Genomic DNA, 22779 nt, shown 5'->3' on the forward strand with positions numbered 1-22779 from the left:
AGTTTCAATGAAACTTAAAAAAAAAAAAAAAAAAAAATGTATCAAATAGGAAAATAGAGTTTTGTTTCCAACCAACTCTGCAGCAAGCTGCTGCAGAAGTTAACTGAGGTTTGAAAGGGCAGAATCTAGGAATAGGATCACAGTCCCAGCAGAAAAAGGTCAGCAAGCAGTTTACAGGTGGGATGAGAAAGACAGAGAAAATTACAGCCTCCCACGACATATTCTTTCTTTTCATGACTCTGCAGGACAGATCTGGGGCAACATGAGCACACCAAATACTTATCTCACAGGACTTTATGTCAAAACCAAACCAAAACAGAACAAAAGCCACCCTCCAACGTCCTTTCAGTTAGCATTTTAGCAGCCTACTACTTCCTGGTCAATACCCAAGAACATGGTGTGTTGCAGTCAGTATGGTCTGATCGAAGACCATGTTGCTGCCAAAGCAGATGGTGATGCTAAGGAGGCGGTGGGGAAGACATGACTGTAAAAGGAAGGAGAAGGGGTAAGGCCATTGCATTTGTAGCACTCCCAGTCACACAGTCATAAAAGCAGCTGTTTAGAGCAACCAAAATCTACCTAATCAAATTGTCTATCTCCCACAGCAGTCAAAAGAGTATCTGTGGAAGAGTAAGAACCAGGGAAGCATGCATGATACTTTCTCCAAATACCTAGCCTCCAGGCACTTATGGTTGATTCCCTGAGCTGGAAGGGGTTTCTACATATTCAGTAACCCTTAAAGGACTTCCTTTCCTGTTGATTTTTCCAGCCTCCACCTCATACATATGTTCAGAACCAGACTGTATTACGTTTCATGTGAAGAAAAACCATTACAACAGTGAAGTAACGGATGTTATCAGTGAGGATATATTCAAGGAAAACATTCTCAGGAGCAGCTACAGTTTTTTATGAAACCAAACTCTATATATAGAGGAAAAAAAGCAACATAAATTAATGTGCTTCTTTAGGTCTGAGTGCCTTTCCCATAGCTTTACTTAAGGCTCTGTTCGCTCCCATGATTTTCTTCTCCAATCTGCAGTCCCAAGGGATTATTCAGCAACTTCAGCATTATAATAATGCTGCATGCTAATTTGCCCTAAGGTGGTTCTTTGCTTGTTTTTTTGCCAGAAAACACAATCTGAATGTTCCTATTGTTCAGAAAGGAAGACTGTATATATTAACGTCACAACATTATATCAATAAAGAGAAAGCAAATCCTAAGTAGCCTTTATTTTTTCCTCCTGAGAGAGGAATGTCTGTTATTATCTGATCCTAATCACTAAAAGGTAAAGGCTGATACCCCTCCCGGGCTTCACAAGACAGTTTTGGCTGGAATACTTCTATTCACACATCCTGCAGGCTTGGCCTTCATATCAAAAAATTACCGTGTTGGAACGGGCAAAGGGTTCCATCTGTAACAGCTTATTCCACCATGTAACACTGTATGACAGAACACTGAATCAAACACGGACTTATCTATCTTTGGCTCACAGAGCAAAGACCAAGCATAAACAATAAATGAACATCTCTCTTAAATAAAAAAAACGATTTGACTTTTTTTTTTTTGAAAGCATGGGAACAGCGAACTGACCATTAATATAGTAGGTCATTGCTCTTTTCAAATTTGTTTTCTTATGCATGATTTGTAGAAAGGCCCAGTCAAACAGATTAAGTCATATATGACCTCGTTCACGTCACCCTTTTGCACTAAGAGCCACTAGGTAAGGAAAAGGCAGGGACATTTAGCTGAACACACTCCCCGTGTAGCACACCCTCCCCAGTCAAACCAGAAACATACAGATATTCTGCGATACACTTGACGTTTCCTTTGGTCCATCTTCTGGTGCGTCAGAGGAGGACATTGGATCTGCAGCAGCCTGTATGAGACAAAGTCAAAAGGAAGCCGGGAATTATAATGAAATGTTTTAATACATTTTTTCCCTTGTGGGTTTTGCTTGATTTGAACCTACATACAATATGCAAGCAGCTAAATAATTTAAGCAGTCTCAACAGTGCAAAACATTTGTGGTTTTACAACTGTTTTTCTCCTAGCTACGTAAATATGAGAGACAGTATTTATACCTGACACAGAATTAAAAAAAAAAAAACTGACTCTACAATAAAAAGAACAAATTTATCTCTAAATGTACTATAGTTTTGTGCTTTGGAAATAAGAATGTGCCCTGACAACACCATTTCTACTTATCAAAAGGCATATTTGACTTAACTACCAACCAGTCAGCATTCCTTTTGTTAGTCTTGACAGATTAATCAGCTCTCAATACACACTTGCATTCAAGAGAAGTCTGCCCAAGTATTTTAACATGTGGGCCCAACCTTAGAGATTCTGGCCCTATACTCACTTTCATGCATATCAGAAACCAGAAAGATTAGAAATTAAGCGTCTGCATATTTTTCCTCCCTACAGGACAAGACAGTAGTTGAAAACACTTCCAAAGACCAACATTAAAATGCTATCCCTAGAAGTACACACCAGGTCTTCAACTAGCAAAGCCAGTCTTATCTGTAACTAACGTGCAATTTTTAAACCCCTTGCACAGAATTCCAACAATTCAGCCTATGTCACCCAAGCTGGAGAAGCAGATAGCGCAGGAAAAGACTTCAGAATCAAAGAAAGCTCAACTGTAAGCTATCGTTAGGCAACTGCATTAATTCTAAGCTGAATCAAGATGATTACCAGGAGAATTTGGAGTTCCTTAACAACATTAAGTCAAGAAGTTAGTGACAGCAGGTGAATCCATAATGAATGAAGTACTTTCCAAATGAAAGGCAGTGTTTGTGAACCAGCAAGCAGGTGGCCAGACTCTCCCGAAGGATGTCAACTTTTTAGTGGCAATGACTGGTTTCATTAACTTTGTACTTAACCTGGCCAGTTTTAAAACAGGAGTCTACAAAGCACATCCAATTGCTGAAGGCTTTCAACAAGAGCACTTTCTTCTCATATTCTATTGTGTTAGACAGCAGTTTTCAGATAATGAATTCTACTTGTCTTACCACGGCCCCACTGAAGGTAAGGCAGAATTTGTCATTGCATTTTACGGAGTAGCCAAAAAGTACATCTCTACAGTACAAAGTTTAAAACATTCACAGCAACACATTACCCTTTCACTACAAAGCAATGTCTGTTCATGGACAAGTGCAAATTGCAGTTACACTCACAGATCTAATTTAACACCAGCTCAGATTCTGATCACAACATATGGCTCGACTCTAATGCTTGCATACCTAACTTTAGTCACAAAAATATTGTTAAAAATGTATCAATATAACATATGGAATTAACTCTGCCGCTTGTGCTGGCTTTGTCATCATAACAACAGTGGAGTGGAAAAAACATTAAGGACCCCATTAGGAGTCTGCCTTTCACCCACCCAATTTTTAATTTATTTATTTATTTTTAAAGTTAACACATGAAACTACATTCTTATATTTTGTAGCAAAAAAAAAATCCTAAACTTCACCTACTACACCAGAAAAAGGTTTTGAGATGGCATAGATATGAAAGAAGAGGAACAGAACATGCAGAAAGAAGCACTTGAGTTTACTTGGCAAGGTACTGAAACCTTGTACAGTAAGATTATTTATATACAATCAAGTTGTGTAATTTAATCACAAAAGACATCTTTTCTTCAAAAGGTTTAAACAAATAGGCTAGCCTGTTTTGTGCCATGCTTCACTTACAACTAAATTAACACAGAAGGCCTTTTCTAACTGTTGCAACTGTAGAGAAAAGGACCCTAAAAAGAAGAATGTAAATGTGGCAAAACAATAGCATTGAACCTTTCACCCCTGTTCTTAAAATAGTGTCACATCAGTTGTCTGGATCCCTGACTTTGTAAGCCTTCCCAAAGCATGAACAGGACTGATTCAGAGTCTCGACCTTTCCTTCAATTATATCAAGAAGAAAACCCCTTCAATTCCAATACCTACCTCAGGCTGTTGCTCCTCTTGCATCCCTAGACTGCAGACTTATTTTCACCAACCTCACAAGAACTGTAAAAAGTAAAACGGATGAGAATTAAAAATTGATTACAAGACCCAAAATATTCATTTAAGAATTGGGAAGAGAGCGGGGTGGGAAGCACAGGCATTTCTATAAACTCTCTGACAGAAGCTGAAAAGCAACAAACTGAAGATGTTTCAAAATCTGTCAGAAGTCACCTTTTCAACACTGCTGGGAAAAAAAAAAAAGGCAGTAAAGCTGAATTGTCTTATTAATCCAATTTTTGAGCTGGCCCTAAAACCAGAACACCACCCTGTTTTTCCACACACACACACACACACACACACACACAGAGAACACTTGGAATAAGAATGAATTTCATGGGAACTCAGAATTTGCTTTTTTTGCTGTCCTAGATTCTGCAGAAATGCCCTTTTCCTCCAATTCATTCTTAAGCAATCAAGAACACGGGGTGGCTGTCAACAAAATGTTTCAGCAAAAGCAAAAACCTTGGTCAGCCAGGTCAGTAGTTCAGCCTCGTCCAAATGAACTGTGTTAAGACAGCTCTTACGTGAATTTTAGGAATCATCTGTATTTCACTGCTGCAAGGAATAGGAAAGCAGTCAGCCTTAATACTCAACTAGGAAGCCACACACATTATTATCTGGTCTGTGTCATGGTATCACATATGAGTTTACAAATACATCAGAGCCAGAACATCAGAGAGAGCACGGCTATGTGAAAAACACCAGAAATCCCATTTTCAAACCCTTAGTGAATAATTTCCATTCTTTGTTTCAAGACTCATTCCTCCACATGTATTCTTCAAGTTCAGAAGTTACCCCTGAAGCTGGCAAAGCACTGGGGTTTGACTTTGATGGTATCCTAAGAGAATTGCACAAGATGCTGAACTTCTGGTCAGTGCTCATTCTGCTTATTCTCACAACTAATCTGCTAATAATCTAAGCATTTGTGGAAAAAAAATGACACTGCTTTCTGGATTACCTCCCTCTTACCTGTTCTGTACACACAAACGGCGTTTTACTACCCAACAGACCAATTTTGCTGCACATGCTGGGCAGCCTTGCACACACCAGTGACACCTTGCAAGGTTTTATTAGATTTCCCACCTTCCCTGCTCTCTCTGCCTGTAAAGAGAATGAGCAGCACCTCACCGAGACATCTGGTCCTTCCTCCTGCATGTGCATCTCAGGGATGGTCAAACAGAGAGCAGTTCTGGCCAGCAAATCGGGACAATGCATTTATAGCCCTGCTCTGAGGAGCAGAGGGACAAGTTCAACTCCTGCCCTGTGCACAAGTAGGAGGAAAGATGCCTGGCACCCAGGCAGCTGCATTTTCTAGCATAAAAACATGGTGGCAAAAGCCTCCCCTTCCCCAAATCCGAGAAGTTTGATGAGTCTGATCAGTGTTCTCCGCCCTGGTTTCTAGTCTTGATTTTGAAGCAAGTTTCATTGCTTTCTAGCTTTGCTTAAAAAATGCTTCTCTAGAAAGAGCATTTGGCTGGAGAGCTAGCTGTGTGCACATGTAATTCAGACAGCTGGCACATCTCTACGTGGTACACAGAGGCTTCAACAATTCATACCGTCACATTGCCCATACTAGTGGTCACCAGCAAACTGGAGACCACAGATGCAAAGGAGATGAGAAACCCAGAGTGACCAAAAACCTGGCTTTGCACACTCTTTGGAGCAGAATCTCTGAGAAATCCAGCAGAGCTCCATGTCCTGAGCAGGCAACAACTGCAGATAGCTCTTGATCTGTGAAGTAAGTACCTTGTAAAAACAAAAGCTGCACACAGTCCAAAAGGTTCGGTAACACACCATTTATTCAAAGCATGGAAGAACCCTGCACAAGCAGCATTAAGACATTTTCTTCAACTGCCCTATCGCTTCTGCTACAAAGCACTGCTTAAGTTTAACCCTGTGACCTTGCCTTCCCCCTTTCTAAAGGGTCAATTGCAGGAAAGCTGGATGTCAGAGCAAGCTGAAATGGTGGGTGAAGCCAACTTTGCTCTTTCTTCTGTGAGCATTTTCACAATTTGTGTCCTGCAGACAGCTCTGCACAGGCACAGCAATGGGGCCCATGGTCCGGACAGGCACAGGCCCGCCCACTGCCACCTCAGCCTGGCCTCAGCCTCCTGATGGCACCACAGGCTGAGGTGAACCCAGAGCCTGTCCCGTCTCTGCTGGACCAGTTTAACCATTCCTGGACTTGTGCAGCAAACCAAACTGGACAGACATAACTTTCCTTTTCCCATCCCCAGGGGGTTTTAAGCTCCGGTGGCCAAATACCTGTGCAAACAGCTGTGGCAGCAGAACTGAAGGAGCCACATGTGGCAGAGGTTTGCTGAAGCCAACGCTGTCCTCTGACCAAAAAATGTATGTCCAACCACATCATTTCAGGGTGCACTTTGAAACCCAGCCCTGAACTTGGCTCTTAGATGGTTTACACACAAAATACTGAAGTGTTTTTCTGTCAGTGGATTAGAGGACCCTAAGCACAAACTGAAGTTTAGGCTTGGTTGAAGGCCTACCTCAGTACAAAAACATGCCTCTTACCGACAGCAGTGCTGTTAAAAATAGTGAACTGCAAGTTTCAGCTGAAGAATAAACTTCTACACAGAAGCACCAAGTGATTTTCCACCCAGTGAGTGACATTTTAGAAAGCCTCGCCCTGCTCTCACCACAGGTTAAGTGATGCATATAGTACTGGAAAGCGCACTTCTCTGAACTTACTCATGACAATTAGCACTTTTTTTTTTTTTTTTTTTACCTGAAACACACAACCTGTGGAGAGAGCAAAGCTGGTCAGCATGTTCCCAGCTCCACCATAATGGGGTTCTGGCCTCTGCAAGGAACCCACAGCACAGGGCCATGAGGGACAGAGGGCAACAGGTCCAGCCACATAGACAGGTGAGCCTCTCACCACTTTCTTCTAGCAGGTTCCTAGGTGCTTAGACCCGCTTCACCTTCCACTGGAGGTGGAGTTTTCCACACAGACCTGTTCCTGATCTCCCCACCTCAGGACATGCTCAGCAACTCAGGTTACTCAGTCAACATGAAGAAAATTCCTACAACCTGCTGGTGACAGCAAACCGAGCTTACAACTGCCATGAAAATCAGTGTGCTCAAGCTCTTGCTTGGTGTGAGCCACGACAGGCACAAAACACCTCAGCACCAGGGTACAGACACGGCCAGGTACTGAGCTGGCCACCACCCTCAGCAACAACATCAGAGGAAACAGGCACGTTCTGGAATCTACTCTGGTACCTCGGGCTCCAGGCTGACCTGGCTCACCCATGTGGAAAACCCACAGTCCCCATACCTCTGCGTATTCAGAGGAGATATCTGCATCCCACAGTACTTGAGATATTAATACCGAAACCTCTGAGAAAGGACTAAATGTACCCTGCTGTTACAGGCAGAAGGAACTGAAGCATGTGAATCTGTAAGCACTTCCTCCCACCGTGTCCAACAGCAAGAGAAAGGGTGCTGATTCACATCAAATCCTGGCAAACATCTGGAAAAACAAAATTTGAGCATTTCCAAATCATTTTGAGCTTGATTTTTCAGCCTCATAGCTTATTTACTTATTTCAAAATTCAGCTACTCTTATTTCTTTAGGAAGTTAACCAGGCAGCGCCTGTTTGTCTGTGCTTGCTAACACAGAGGAGGATTTTAAACGAATGTGGCAGGGAGGTATGAGTCTCGGTAATGATGAGGGATGTCTGCACAGCACCAGGGGAAAAAAAAAAGAAAAGAAAAAAAAAAACAAGACTACCAAAGTTAAGGGGTAAGGGGTGGAAGGGGTGTAAAAGAGGAAGTGGGCAGAACCTGCCAGGCAACAGAAGCAAACTCAACCGCAGGTTGTAAAGCCATAGGCAAAATAAGCTCTTTGGACAATTCTTTATTGTGTTCCCTAATACATATACCGCAAGATCTCAACCTCAAGTTCCTCTGCTTACCGTAGGATTTGGCAGGAACATGCAAAACTAATCAAAACCTTCTCCTCCAGCTACTTCAAAGGCCTGTACAGCGCCTTCATCAGATAAGTCACACACTGAAAATCTTAGAGATGATGGTGCATTTCTTTCAGACAGAGCGGCAGATGTAGCTCCTAGGCACTCCTAAAGATCAGAGATTACAAAGTATTTCTGTTCTCTTATCTACCAGGAGACTGCCTTATCCCGGAATGACTCCCGTTGACAGTGCCACCAAGAAAATTCCTGGAGCCAGAAGAAAGAAAACAGAGCCTGACCTGGAGCCTTCTGAAGCTGCAAGTCCGGGTTTTGCCTCTGCAGTTTTCTTGAAAGGACTATTTGATGACTGAACCCCTGATTCAGCCACCTTCTGCCCCCTCCAGCAAGTGGTATTCTTGTGTTTGTTTCACCTTTGCTAGCCCTAGGGGCCCTCTGTTCACTGGGTGATTAAAAGATAGCTCATGTATTTACCTATGAGCAAACACAGCCCTTTCCTCAAGTCTTAAGATGCCCAGGCAATGAAACAGGAGTTTTTGAGAACACCTAATGACCAGCAAGACTAAAACCATCTTACTGGCAGGCACCTATTTCCATTTCTCCTTGTCCCACCTGTGCACACAGGGCAACCACTCAAACTGCCAGTAGCACTGGGGAAAAGGGGCTATACTCTTCCCCTACACTTTGGGGATTATTTTCTTTCTCCTGCAGCAGCTGACAAAAGGCAGAGTGAAAAAGGCCTCCCTGCCACGCTACTTCATGTCAGTCCTCCAGCTCCCCTCAGGTTGAACAGCTTCAGCAGAGCTTCCTCTGCGTGAAACCTGCTCATGAACTACTGGCTCATTTTTCATACTGGGCAGCCTGAGCTGACCAAAGCGTTTCAGTTCTAGCTGCACATTTAGGTATGTGAAACTCATAGCTCCCCGTCTCAAAGAGACAACGGGTATGCTCACAAACCAGGAGCTCTGTCATTGATAGTCACAGGCTCTAGAACACCAACTGCCAGTAAAGAAAAAACATTGTCTCATTTTATTTCAATTTAATTCCTTTTTGCTTCAGTGAGAAAATTCAGATACATCACCAGGTGTGGAAAGGCAGTCCATCGAGGTAACCTCCCACAGCAGGGCCGAATCTGATCCTTTGTCTTCTCTAAGTTTGCTTCCTTCAGACAATGATCCAAGTGAATCAATAAAAAAAGCTTTTATAAAAATCCCTCATGTTCCTACCTATGCAACAAGCTAGTCAGCTCCTCTTTAAAAAGATTTTTATTGAATATTTTCTTCCTTCTGAGCGAGGCAGAAAATCAGGCACAGCATTTGTTTCCCTCATGTTGACGCTGCAAAAGGGAAATAAGGTTCTTTGCAGTCCTATACGGTTGTTCCGTGTTTTCTGTGACGCACAGACACCATCAGAATAACTAGGACAAAATTATGGGCTGCAAAATTTCTACAACTTGTTTCACCTAGTATTGAAAGGGAAATCCAACAGTTCTTAGTTAAATTTCCCTCCCTTGAACAAATCTGTCTGTACCGTTGCTTTAAATACTCACAATGTTCAGCAGCATTGCAGAGGGTACCTGCAGCTCTCGGTACGTGGAATATTAATCCTGCAACCTCCGAGATGGGATTAGATGTACTTCTCTGTTTTACAAACACAGAACTGATGCGCACGCATACTTCAATACATCTACAGATCCGGCCTTTGGGATCTAAGCAAGTAGATAGGAGATTCTTGGAGCTCTCTAAGCATTTCAGTTTTGCAATGTGAATTTTCCGTTGTTTTTAAATCCTTCACAAGAGGATTGTTCCCCTATCCCATCCCATCCCTGGGACAGGGCTTCCTCATAACAGCCTGCCAACGTAACTCATTTTTGTTCATCTGGAGTCACTGAGGGAAACACAAGAGTTACGCCAAGGACTGAACTTGCTTCAAGGTCAAGCTGATGAGCGATGACAGGAGGTGTTCTCAGTGAGCTGAGAACCTGGTACACCTCGCTTAGTGTGTACCAAACCAGACCTGACCCAAGCTAGACTCCAAAAAGTGGCAGACACACACATGTAACTGTTTCATGAACAGCCTCCTGACCCAGACCTCCAACACCAGCTCTCCTGGCCAGAAGACGGCTGTCTGCTCCTCAGACACAGCAATAAAGCCATACTTATGTCTACATGCATTCAGCGTGCTGCATTCCTTTCATATTCTAAAGCTGCAGTTTCTCTAGCGCTGGCTATCTGGCTCAGCTGGAACAGCCTGCGTGCACCAGGTTCATATCATACGCTGCATAAACACCTTGTTTGAATGCTGCTACCCATTAACAGGACAACTCATTTTATGTAAACACAAGAGGCGTATCAACACCTCAGACCAGAAGATACAACCTTTCTCCCAGTGACAAACCACCAGGCTCATTACTCACTGTCTGGAATGCCTACAAAGTATCCTCCACAGCTCCCATTTAACCTACCAGGAAGGCTAAGTCAGCCCATAGATCCACGCCTTTGTTTCAGCACCATCTGCAGCAGACGAAGTGTTTGAGATTGATGAGACTTCTCCCATGCTTAGGCTCAGAAATCTTGGTAGTGTTTACAAACAAACTAACGCTGGCTCCAAATGGTGTCTCTTCTCTGTTGATAGACTGCTTGTACTCAGAAGGATGCATCAGCTGAAAGGAGGCTGCCAAATAACGCAACGGCCACGAATCCAGGAATTGGAGCTTATTCCAAAACCATCACCAAGGTGACCTACTCCACATATTGCACATATTTCTTTGACACAACCCACGCCTTTGGAACTTAACTGAGCAACTGGTTCTGTGATCACAGATGGTCGGCGATTGCGGGACTGGTTTCTCGTGACTCAGAAGCTCAGACACCTCCAAATACAGATTTTACCCTTTGAGCATGAATGAGACGTTCCTGCAAAGCGAACCCTGCCGATGCACGCCGCCTGAACTCAGGTACCTGCATGCCAGGGCCAACATCTGTCTGCATACTTTGGAAGCAGAAATATAAAAGTCAGAGAGCTTCTTTCAAAAGGAGGTGTTGGAACACAAGAATATCTGGCCCAGGACAGTGATGCACTGAAAATACTTTATCTGATGCACTGAAAACACTGCCTATCGTTCTGTGTCACCGAAAGACAAGAAGGCATTCCCGTGTCTGCGCTTACAGAAGCTGCTGCTGTTAGGCTGGCTGGGGCTACTCAATGAACTGAATGAATCCGACGCAAATCAGAACGCTAATGCAGGGCAGAACTGAGCATAAACAACAGGACAAGTCTGTACTGACTGAAGGGGCTGTAAAGGGGTTGCTACATTTAGAAACATGAGGCAGAAAGACCCAAGTGATGCAGCCCAAATCTGGTCAGCCACTCCAAAACTCGCACCGTCTTAACCTATAGTTTTACTCCACCTGGATTCAGGGAAGAGTTGGAGCCAAAACTATGTTATTAGACTCTCCCAGATCAGCAGACTGGGATAAGATACCCAGCCAGCTTATCTCCTCCCTCCAGGCCACTCGAAACAACCCATCAACCTAACAGCACCCTTGATTCTGGGAAACTCTCTGCAGAGGTCTCCCAAGCAGGGCAATCGGAAAACTGCACGGCTGCTGCACGCTCAGTTTCTCTGTAGCCCCGGGAGAAGCAAATTTGTTCATCCCCTCTATTCACTATCCACAAGCAGCCAGGAAAGGAGGAAGGTAGAGAAGTTCTGCTACAGACAAGGAGCTGGTGGCTCCAAAACAAAACAGCTGCAGAAGCCTTGTTGAACTCTGCACACTTTTATTCCAGCGCAGCTACGTGTTAGTAGCCACCTGGTGACATGCTCAGGAGCTGGGTCCTAAGAGTACTGGCAGGCATTCATGGTCATTACTTTTATTACAAGCACTTAAATCCAATCCTTATGAGTGTAAAATTGGGATTTTGTAGGACAAATTTTTGACCAGCTGCCAAATACGTTATTTATCAGTGCTCTTCTGCTTGCCCCTTCCATCCCAGTCACCAAACAATAGCTGGGATCAAGGCGATCAGCATGATCAACTCTTTTCCAAAGGGATTAGGCGATCACAAAAGCTGCAAACATTGCTACACGACACGGGCTCACGTGCCTGCAGCAAGCCAGGAGACTCAGCTCTGACCACAGCAGGGGGCTGGAGGACCAGGGTCAGGTTTCAAGGCAGACCTACCCCAGACAAAGCACCAGGAAGGCAAGCCACCTTCAGCCAGGACCCCGCACCGACACTAACCCTTCGGTCCTACAGACACACAGTAATTAGAATAATAAATCTTCCCTCAAAAGATGATTTCTACTCCTATCTGCTGTCCTCAGAAGAGACAAACCCCTCCCTTGGCAATTCCCGGTCCCGTTTCCCGACACACAGCCCTTTTTTGGTCCCACCAGTACCGTCTGGATGTACCGAAGGACGGCTCCCGGTTGTGCAACAGGCCAGCTACAAATCCTACCTAAGATGCAGTCTCCGTACATACCACACAGGTGAGTGGAGACCATTTTTCAACTTTGTCAGCGTTTGTGCTGCTGTTCAGCTCCAGCGCAGGCCTCTCTCGAGCGCGTACACCCTTCCTGCACAGACACACGCCTCTCAGCACAGATCAGCGCCGTGCGATCCGCACAGACAAGGTTATTGCACACACGGCCTGCGGGGTGCAGCGAGTGGAAGGCGGGAGCTGCTGGAGCTCCAGGGCCATCGCCCCCGCAGCTTGCTGTGTGGTGTCACCAAGACACTCGGGCTCTTACGGAGGTGCTGTGCCCGCATCCCTCAGCGACTTCAATCAAAATGCATAGCACATCAGCTAAAGGTGGAGAAAAAGAACAAGGATGGATGCGAGAGAACGCAGACACTGACTTTTAATTTAATTTTAAGAGAAAAGGAAGAATTCGTCACTGAAGACACGCACGTTTTCACACAAATCCAGATTCCAGTTATTATTAAAAGTCAGGTGTCCCCCCCCAAACTCATTTTATAGATCGGGGAAAAAAATCACTCCTACTTCTAGAGTTAAGTCCAAACGCATAACTACAGTACTAACTTGTTCCCAGCACCTGAGATTTGAGCAGCCCCTCACACAAACCTGCAGTAACTGAAGGCCTGACCTCAGCACTGGTGTGATCTGGTACCAAATCTTCTGTGAAGGACCACCGGTGCTTCCAGCCAGCATGGGCTTATCCTGGCAGGATAGGGAAAACTGCAAAGCCCCTCGTTCCTACTAGCACTGGTTGGTGAAGTACGTGCTGGATATCACACCAGACAGCTGTAGCTACATACCACTCCCATTAAATCCGGAGCACCCTTATCTCTGGCCTTCTATCTTTCTTTTTCTTTTGTTTTCATTCTCTAGGACTGCCCCAAATCTCTTCACTTTTGCCAAGTAGCAAATTAGGAATGCTTTCTCAAGAAAATACTATTAAAAAAAAAAAAAAAAAACACAACACATTCAGATGAGTCTCTCACAACTAAGATGCCAACACCACTGTGTTTTATACACAGCTGTGGTGGCAGCAGCAATATCTCATTGTATTTGCCCTGTGGAAGCCAGACCGCACTGAAGCATACCTACAGCTCTCCTGCCGCCCAGTTCAGCAGCCTCTGAGCCCACAGCTCAGACCGAGCGCCAGACGCTGCTCAGACTGCCTGACAAACCCAGCCAGCAACTCGAAACTCGAAAGTCTGCCGTCAGCCACTAACGGCAGGGCACGAACAAAGGCCGCAACCATAACCCGGTGCTCTCACTGACACTCACGCAGCTTGAGACCACTCAACGCGTGGGCATTCCTCCCTGACCGCTTACGGCCTACCCCCCTTATGCAATTAAACCCACGAAACCTTGATTTTTTTTTCCTTCCTCATTTCTCTGCCAGCTTCCCAAGCAGGATCGCCCCGCCGGGAACCCCCAGGACACGGAGCAGCGAGGCCACCCCCGGCCCCTAAGGGATTTGGGGGCCCCGCGGCAGCGCCCTCCCAGAGGCGCCCCTCGCAACTTCGCGCAGAGTTGCGCCAACCCCAGCCCAACCCAGCCGGGTCTCCCCCCTGCGGGGCCGCCCCGAGCCGGGCTCGCCCCCTCCGCCGCCCCCCGGGAGCACCACGCCGATGGAAAGCGCCCCCCTCCCGCCCCCCTTCCCCGGGCCCCCCCTCACCTGTGGCGCCCGCCCGGGGCCGCCGCTGGCGGAGGCGCTGCCGGGTGCGGGGGGGGCGGTGGCAGCGCGGGGCTCAACGTGCGGCATTAGTCAGTCACAGAGGGGGCGGGCCGGCGGCCGCGGGGCACTCTGGGAGATGTAGTCCGCCAGCGCCCGCTGTGTGCTAAGGGGGTGGGGGCGGCGGACTACAACTCCCAGGTGCGGCTCGCCCGCAGCCCGGCCGCCATCAGGCAGCCGCCCGCCCGGCCCAGGCTATGGCGCTGCCTGAGGGCAGCGCCCTGAGGCGGCGGGGGGCGGGCGGTGACGGCGGGCAGCGAGCGGCTGCCCCCGGGAAGGGGTTCGGGAGAGATGAGCCCGAAGGGACTCCCGGATAGCGGCTGGTGCGGGCACTGCCCTGCCTCCTGCCCTGCCTCCTGCCCTGCCCTGCTCCTGACGGGTCACGGGCGGTGAGAGTGTGACTGAACCGCCCGGCAGCCCGAGCACCGCACCTGGCACAGGTTCACCAGAACAGAGCTGCGGTGCGTGTCACACAATCACACGGAATCACACAATCACACAATCACAGAATTTCTGGGCTGGGAGAGACTCGCTCCACGTGTACATCCCAGTCAAGGTTATTTTAGGAGCGGGCTGAGGTCCGCGAGCACGTGGCACGGAGCGATCAAGCACAGACATGTTGAGGCAGTTGGGAATTTCACTTTCCTTTTTGTGTAATAAGAGTTTCAGCGTGCCGTAGAAGTACACATCAAGCTGTATGAAGGGTAGCACTGACTTTCAAATTACACATAGTCAAATAAAGGCATAAGATAGGCAACCCTGAACTTCTGGAAAACATACAAGCGAACAAACAAAAGCCTAGGACGATGCCATAAGATTTTTAAGATTTTTCTGGGCATCCAAGCGCGCCCCGTCCCAGCACTGCCAGTTGCCGGTGCACCTGCTCCCCGCTACCCTCAGCTGATTGCTTCTGAGGCTGTTCATAATCCGGCCTCTTCTAGGGATCAGCTTTGCTCAGCCATAAGCTGCCCATGACACGGGATCCCCCACTCGGCTGCAATGTGCCAGGTAGCAGTTACATCCCTGTGTAGCGTTGACTAAGCAGCATGTGACAAAGCTCAGCGACCTGAATCTCGTCACACACCCGTAATAAGTCCCTTACACAGCCAGTCACACATTTTATCCTCATTCTGATTTGCTCAACTAGACAGTGTGCCAGGCATACCCTCAAGCCTCAGTTATTAGCAGTGCAGTGTGTTGAATTCAAGCTATATGTCTTAAATTATACCTTACCTTTTTTTTTTTTTTTTAGCTGTGCTTCCCGCTGCAACACCACTAGTGTCTTGTGCAAACTTTGTGAGCCCTTTAATAGACTACAGACATGTTCCCAGGCTTCCCACACTTCACCTGCAAAGATCAAATGATTACATTTGGTTAGGGCTGGGGAGCACTGCCTTAGCCTGCAGAAAACATCTCACCTGATCTGATCTGATTTGGCAATTCCTTTGCTTGTGGGAATACCATGAACTCTGCTAGCCTGCTTTTATTTTATTTATTTATTTATTTATTTAGTTAGTTAGTTAGTTCATGATGCTGCACCCTGATTATGTCAACAGTATCAGTGCTTTCACTAATAATTACTTCAGGCACTGCTTTGCCTGCTGGCTCAGCAAGAGCTGGATTGGTTGAACGTGCCTTTACAGCGACCACAGTAAGATGCAGATCTCTACCATGAAGCAATGCCACTGGAGACTCTGCCTGCACTGTTTCAGCCCAGTCTGTGGCACACAACATATTTGAAAGCTGAGAGGGAGCACAGAGATGAGAGGAAGTTTATCAAACAGAACAGGCCTTGGTACTGCTGTGGCCATTGATCCCAGGGGCACAGGGCTCTGTGGCTCTGTCACCAGCAGACATGCTAGGATGGTTTGAGGTGCCCTCTTGCCAGAACTCGCTGGCATCACTGTCTGCTAAGTGGCCTAGTATAACACATAAATCTGTTTCTTCAAAGTTTGTGAACAGAAGTATACAAAGATACACTTTGTATATCTTCTATCTTCTTTAAATGTCATCATGGGATTATTTTGAGGCCAAGGCTGGATGCCAATAGTGAAGAAAGGGCTTGACAGCTTGGATTTCTCCAGTGCTTCAATTCTACTTAAAACATTTTTTTTGTTTTGTTTTGTTTTGTTTTTGTATTTAAACTGAAAGTGAGCCTTACTGAATAGTTATCAGCCACAGCATGGTACATTTAAGGTAATTTTATAAATGTGTGGAGAATCAGAAAGGTTCCTTATGCATATGACACTGCTGTTAGGTGTAGGTGTTTCCAAGAGGGGGTGGGAGCAAGATGTGGAGCTCAGTGCACTTGCCCTCCCTCTTTCACTCTCTGCTTTGCTACCTCCCTTCTACTTCCACCCCTTCCTCTCTCTCTTATTTCTCTCTCCCTCTTTCTGTTTAGGAAGTGACAGCAGTGACTATGACATTAGCTGCAGTTGCTCTGTTATCTTCAGCGACCTCTGCTTCACAGAAAACAGAGACCTTGTGAGACATTTGAATCAGCCCCTGAGCAGGTTGCAGGGTGTCACCTGACAGCTTGCGGGGTGAGCATGTCTGGCCTGTTCACAACAGATTCGTAAGAATTTGCAGTACCAAAGGATTCACCCCAAACAGTCCTACCAATAAAAATCCCTAGCACTAGGAAGGTTGTTCAAAAGTCCAGCACTAGTGTTGGCTTGGATGCCAGCCCACTAGCTCTTGCTGTCCTTGCTGCAGGTAAGGACAACACATTCCCCAGGTCTTTGTAGCAGTCTTCACCCATTTAAGTGTCTTCATGTCTTAATTTGGCTTCTCTAGCCCAGTGAGTCTTAACACTTTCCTTGAGTTGTGGCCTCTAGAGAGCAGAGGTGGGCACTGGGCTGAGGCTGGTGCTGCACACCATGGTTTGGGGTGCTGCCTGCTACTTGTTAACCACACTTGGAGCTGGCTTCAGGATCTATGTGCCATATTTGCATTTCAGTTGCCTGCCTCATTTCAGGGGTTACTCTGTGAATTTTAAAAGACAAGATCTTATAAATAATTGTTTGATAAGAAAAGTTATTGTCTTTCTCACTGTTTCTCCTGTCATCTGTGATGGCTAAAGAGTTTGTCTGGCAGTTTTGCTAGCCTGTGACTGACAAAGCAGAGGTTTCTGAACAGAATATAACTCTCGCCTTCACTTTTTGTGTGTCTTGACTTTGGGTCGTGTGTATCCATCCGTGTCTATGTCGTGACCCCTCTTCCATCCTTCCCACCACCACCACCCCTGCCACCAATTCTCCAAATGCCTCCAAGTTTCCTTTCCTCTGCCTTCTGGTCCCTACGTTTCCATCGCTTGCTGCTGCCCCGGTTTCACCCCTTCCCCTACAACAAACACCACGCTGTGACATTTTTAAGTATAACTGGGGGCTGGGACACCCATGGCGGGCCACCAGGCGGGGGGCACCGCGTCGCCTCCGCGCTGAGGAGAAGGCTCCGGGAACAGGGCGGGCAGGGGCCGCGCTGGAAAGGCGAGCCCAGCGGTGCAAGGGGCGACTGAAAACAGCCGAGGAGGCCCGGGGGGGACCGGCTGGGTCCCGTCCTGCGGGGATAGTGGCGAGGTGGGCGGTAGCAGCGGTGCTGCCCCGGCCTCAGCCCGCCTCGCCCCAGCCGTGGGGCCTGCCGCGGAGACGAGAAGCTGTGGCGGCCTCTGGCGGCCCGCGGGCGTCAGCAGCTGCGGGTCCCTGGGCTCTGTAACTGGGGGTGTCCCCGCTGTGTTAGCGTTCAGAAAAGGCATCCGCAGGCCAGCTCTAATATACTTAGTTCCCTAAGCACAGAAGCACGGTGTAGATTTATGTTGCTCCTTGAACATAGCTGGAACTGGCTCCAGGAAAATTGGTTTGGGAAATTGAAAGAGCCACGCTGCATGCTGGGTTGGCTTAGCCTTCTCCAGACTCTACAATTTACCCTTAAAACATTTTCTGCTCTTGGGGCTGGTCCTTCACAAGTTGCTGCTGTGAAGTGAGACTGGGGGAAGCTGATTGCTGTGAGGCTTTGGTGCTCAGGCCAAGCCTGAAGCAGGCAGGCATGCAGCCTGCTGGATCCATGTGGAATTGGGCGTTACTGATGGCAGAGGGGGAGGAAGGGCTGCAGCCCCCTTGGTCCTCCTCTGAATCTTCCTATTCCTCTCCCCATCCCCATTACATTCACAGCAGACCTACACAACACAGCGTATTGATGCTGCAAGTAGCTGTAAGTAACACAGTTTGGGTAAGAGAAGCTGTTAGCTCTGTCAGCACAGGGCCGTTTTCAGGATCATTTGTGGGGGAGGCTGTGAGGCAGGAGAAATGAGCAACACCATGTTGCTGTGACAGCCAGGCAGACGTGAGAGATGCTCTGGGCTTCCCTTGTCCAGGGACTGACACTGCAAACTGGGAGAATGATTGCCCAGGAGGCAAACCAGATCCTCTGCTTCTTCACAAGAAAGGTTAGCAAAGATGCAAACTAAGATGTGCCCCTGTGAGGAGCCTAGGATCACACTGGTTAATATTTCAGTTCACTGAAGGTATCCAGAAGTCCCCTATCAGAACATAATGCCAGTAGGCTTTAGAAGACAAGGAGAGACAATGTTATATACTAAAACAACAAGCTGTTTTAGACGGCCTTGTTCCTACACAGAAACAATTAAATCCAGTGTTGTTTTCAACAACAAAACAACAACCCAGTGCTGTTTTCAAATTATAACAGTCTGGATTAGAGTCACAAAGCAGAAAAGTTTGGGCTAAAGCCAATTTACAATCCTTAGTGCACACTATTCTGCCTTACATTTGAAAGCCACATGACCTTATGAGAACATTTTGGTGTAATCACTCTCAATAAATAAACAGGTTAAAGATAAAAGCAGAGCTGTGAACCACTGAAAATCACTGCTGGTGTAAATATGAGATGTGTAGACAAGGATTAAAAGGATGGGTCAAGAACCTTAATTTAAAGCTGCAGTGAAAAGACTGATGTAGCAATGGGACTTTTCAAATAAATTATTTCCTCCTCACCAGTGCACTACCAACCTTGCAATGTGTTTGAAGACTGACAGCTTGTCCTGCAGCAAATTGAGCTGGGGAGTGAAAGGGCAGGTGCTGCCTGCTTTCCGCTCACCCCAGGGGAATGTTCAAAGTAAACAGTAAGTTAGCTTGGAGTAGGTGGTGCAGTGGCTTCCCCACGCACAATATTCCTACAGGGGATTAACAGATAGTCAAAGGGCTGTTATCAACTTGTCTGCTCATCAGCTCTGAGACTGCAAGTGATTTAAGACTGGAGAGCATCAATACTGTTAACTTTTTATTTTCCTAAACGGTGTCATTTGATTGCAAAAAATAATCAAGCTTGACACATGATTGTCTGATTCACAGATCCCATCTGCTTTTCCCTTCATAGATTAGATGGGGAAAGTGGTTAACTTCCGAAAGTCCCCTTCATAGTGCCATTAGTCCCTTTCTCCTATAAAAAAAAGTTGCTACTAAAATCATTAGCCTGCCTTGATGTTACATTGTGTTTGTGTATATGTTTCAATAGCAGGAATAGTTGTATAATGCAGAATCAGAACCTAAAATACAAAGTTACAGCTATCAGGATATCTAGTTATCTGCCATGGATTGGAGTCAAAATGTCTGTTCCTGTGCCTGTGAAATTAAATTTGTTCAAATTTTGTACAGAAAATCCTGGGACTTACACCTAAGATAAGAATGAAGAGAAGGAAGGAGACATTATCAAGGAAGAGATATGCTTCTTGTTTTGTTGAGCATAAGCTGAAGGTGTGGAGCAGGCAGGCCTTGACCATGCTTATGATCTTGACATGACAATTTCACTTTAAGCCAAATGTCTTCTGAGGAGACAGAGAATGTACAAGGGAAATAAGTTTGAAAAGGGCTCTATTAGGGAAACAATGAGGTGAAAGCTAGCATGTGACCACAATGGACAGCTTCCTTCTACCCTTCTTTAGGGCTTGTGGTGCAGAGGATCACAGAACAGTTGAGTTTGGAAGAACCCTCTGGTGCAACCCTCCCAGCTCCAGCAGGGCCACCTGCCGCAGGTTGCCCAGGACCAACTCCAGGTAGTTTTTGAGTATCTCCAAGAAGGTTACTGGTATGGTGGTTTAAAAGGTTACCACCCTTTACTTCAAGGTTACTGACCCTACTGAACTTGTGAGGGCTTATGGAAACCCATCCTGCCTGGTGTGGCAGTGGCCTAGGAGCACCTTTGTAATCTGTCTGTCCATTGCCGATGAGAATCTAGGAACTAATAGCAATAAGCATAAGACTGTGAAATACTACTACTACTCAGCTGTGAAAGAAGTACACCAGACACAGTAAGGAAGAGAACTTTGCAGACCCACAGATAGTAAATACCAGTGCCAAGAGCTTTACTTGGCATGAGGAATGTCCTGTTGATACATCTCAAAGCTGCCATTACAACACAAAGTTTGTGATACAATATTAACAAATAATTGCAAATTTCACTAAACCCGATTTAAATTAGGAAATTATTTTCACAGAAGTGGAAATTCCATATCAAAAATGAAGTTCTTCACAAGCAAACACCCTAGGGATGGTAATAATGACCAGAACTGCATTACAGAGAGCAGAGATCTGCTAGCTAAATCTGAATTTTTTCCTAAGTACTTTGAGTAACCGAGCATCCAAAGCAGCACTACAAAGGTGGTGAAGGGCCTAGAGGGCAAGACGTATGAGGAGCAGCTGAGGTCCCTTGGTTTGTTCAGCCCAGAGCAGAGCAGGCTGAGGGGAGGCCTCATGGCGGCCTGCAGCTCCCTCATGAGGGGAGCGGAGGGGCAGGCGCTGAGCTCTGCTCTCTGGGGACAGCGACAGGACCCGAGGGAACGGCATGGAGCTGGGACAGGGGAGGGTCAGGCTGGGGGTTAGGGAAAGGTTCTGCACCCAGAGGGTGGTCGGGCACTGGGACAGGCTCCCCAGGGCAGTGGGCACAGCACCAAGCTGCTGGAGTTCAGTAAGTATTTGGACAGTGCTCTCAGACACATGGTCTGGGTGGTCCTGTGTGGAGCCAGGAGTTGAATTCAGTGGGTGACTTGTGAGTCTCTTCCAACTCAGTATATTCTATGATTCTATGATTTCAAGAAGATGAGGATGTTGGATTCCCAGGTTGTCTTTTAATGAGACAACTTGTTAACAAAGCAGTCAGAGAACAGTTAAAGACAGCAAATTAGAGATGTGGCAGGTGACTATAGCATCTAGGTGATTTGAAGGATGATGAAAGGTAAGTTAATGTTTCTATCACAGTTTATAGGTCTTGATTCCTGTGCTTACTCTGTCTTTGCTTTATCCCACTACTTACTGCACACAGATTTGGTCTCACTTTGAACGAGTGACTATTCCACACAGGGACAAATCAAGTGGTATATGCCTAGGGGTACATTCTGCTGTATCTACTTCCTTAGGAAGAATTCAAATATAGTTCTGTAACATAAATCTTCCTTTAGCTCTGAGATAAAAGGGCCTTTTGAATCTTTAAGATTAAAGATGGGTAATTGTGTTTTTATTTTAGACAGCAATTAGCCATCCCTGAGTTGACTGCAACATTCCTCGTTCCTCATCAAGTGTGAAGAAATAATTGTGCATGGTTAAGTTTCACAACAAAAATTTAATTAGTTATGTAAAATATTTTTTTTTTTCCCAGTGTTAGATATTCTAATTTTCTCTTTCTTTTTATTAGTTACATGTTGTTTTACCAACCTGGATTAATTTATCTGCATTATACCCTGTCAAAGGAGATGACATGAAATTTCAAAACAAGGAACTGTGCTCTAATTTCAGGTAACCCATCTCAGACATTCAAGGTTTGGTTTTTGATTTAAATTTATTTTTGTTTTTGGTCGGAGTATTCAAAATTTAGACTGTAAATAAAAAACAAACATTCAAAAATCAGCTTCTACTTGCTGTCTTCTTGACCAGAAAGGACAGTCTGAATGGGAAGGCTGCGACTATCTCCACCTCATTTGTCTTTTGATTTCCAAATCCAAGTCCTCTCCAACATAATTTACTTCTACTAGTATATTCAAATAGCATATATTTCCATTTTCCAGGTCCTTGTCCCACTGTACTACCATGTCACCCCTATTACTAAGATGAACTTTGACCTTTGGACAAACTTTTGACATTGCATTTGCAACAGTTTTTTCCTCCTGCTTGGGTACTGTCAGCAGGAACATGGAGAGCACAGGAAAAATACAGTTCCAGTACATGGCCAAAGGGGATGAGAGTAGCAAAGAGCACAGATTTCAGGGCAAACCCTGAACTGTGCTCAATACAGGGGATATCTTCAACAGTTCCAAAGAAAATGTAGCACATTGATTGAGGACTGTGAAGTAAAGTAGCGGAGATTTATAGTTGGCCAAATTTAACCAGTTCTATGTGAAAATTAGAGCAAATATCCTTCTTAGCCTTTCCCAGCTTTCAAGTCTCTAGTCCAAAACCTGGAAGTGCTTGCTATAAGGAGATATCTGAAATACTCTTTTTAAGGGAGAAAAGTAGTGCTTTAACCCTAAACTGTTTTAAAAGAGTTTGTGTACAACCATTGTTGCTGGAAGCTAAAATATATATATGTATTTCAGACAGAAATTTT

At 45.8% G+C, this 22779-nt stretch overlaps 1 protein-coding gene across 1 annotated transcript in view; it reads right to left on the minus strand.

Annotated features, from left to right (window-relative positions):
* TRABD (TraB domain containing) overlaps positions 1–14191 on the minus strand; it is a 31759-nt gene extending 17568 nt beyond the window's left edge. The window contains exons 1-3 of the mRNA XM_084536902.1: positions 14113–14191; positions 3952–4014; positions 1799–1877 (exon numbers count right to left, since the gene is read on the minus strand). Of these exons, the coding sequence (XP_084393028.1) occupies positions 1799–1877; positions 3952–3975 (103 nt within the window). The 5' untranslated portion in view covers positions 3976–4014; positions 14113–14191. The remainder of the gene's footprint in view (positions 1–1798; positions 1878–3951; positions 4015–14112) is intronic.
* Positions 14192–22779: the final 8588 nt, after the last annotated feature.

This window comes from Aythya ferina, assembly GCF_964211825.1.
Source record: "Aythya ferina genome assembly, chromosome: 1".
Classification (NCBI taxonomy): Eukaryota; Metazoa; Chordata; class Aves; order Anseriformes; family Anatidae; genus Aythya; species Aythya ferina.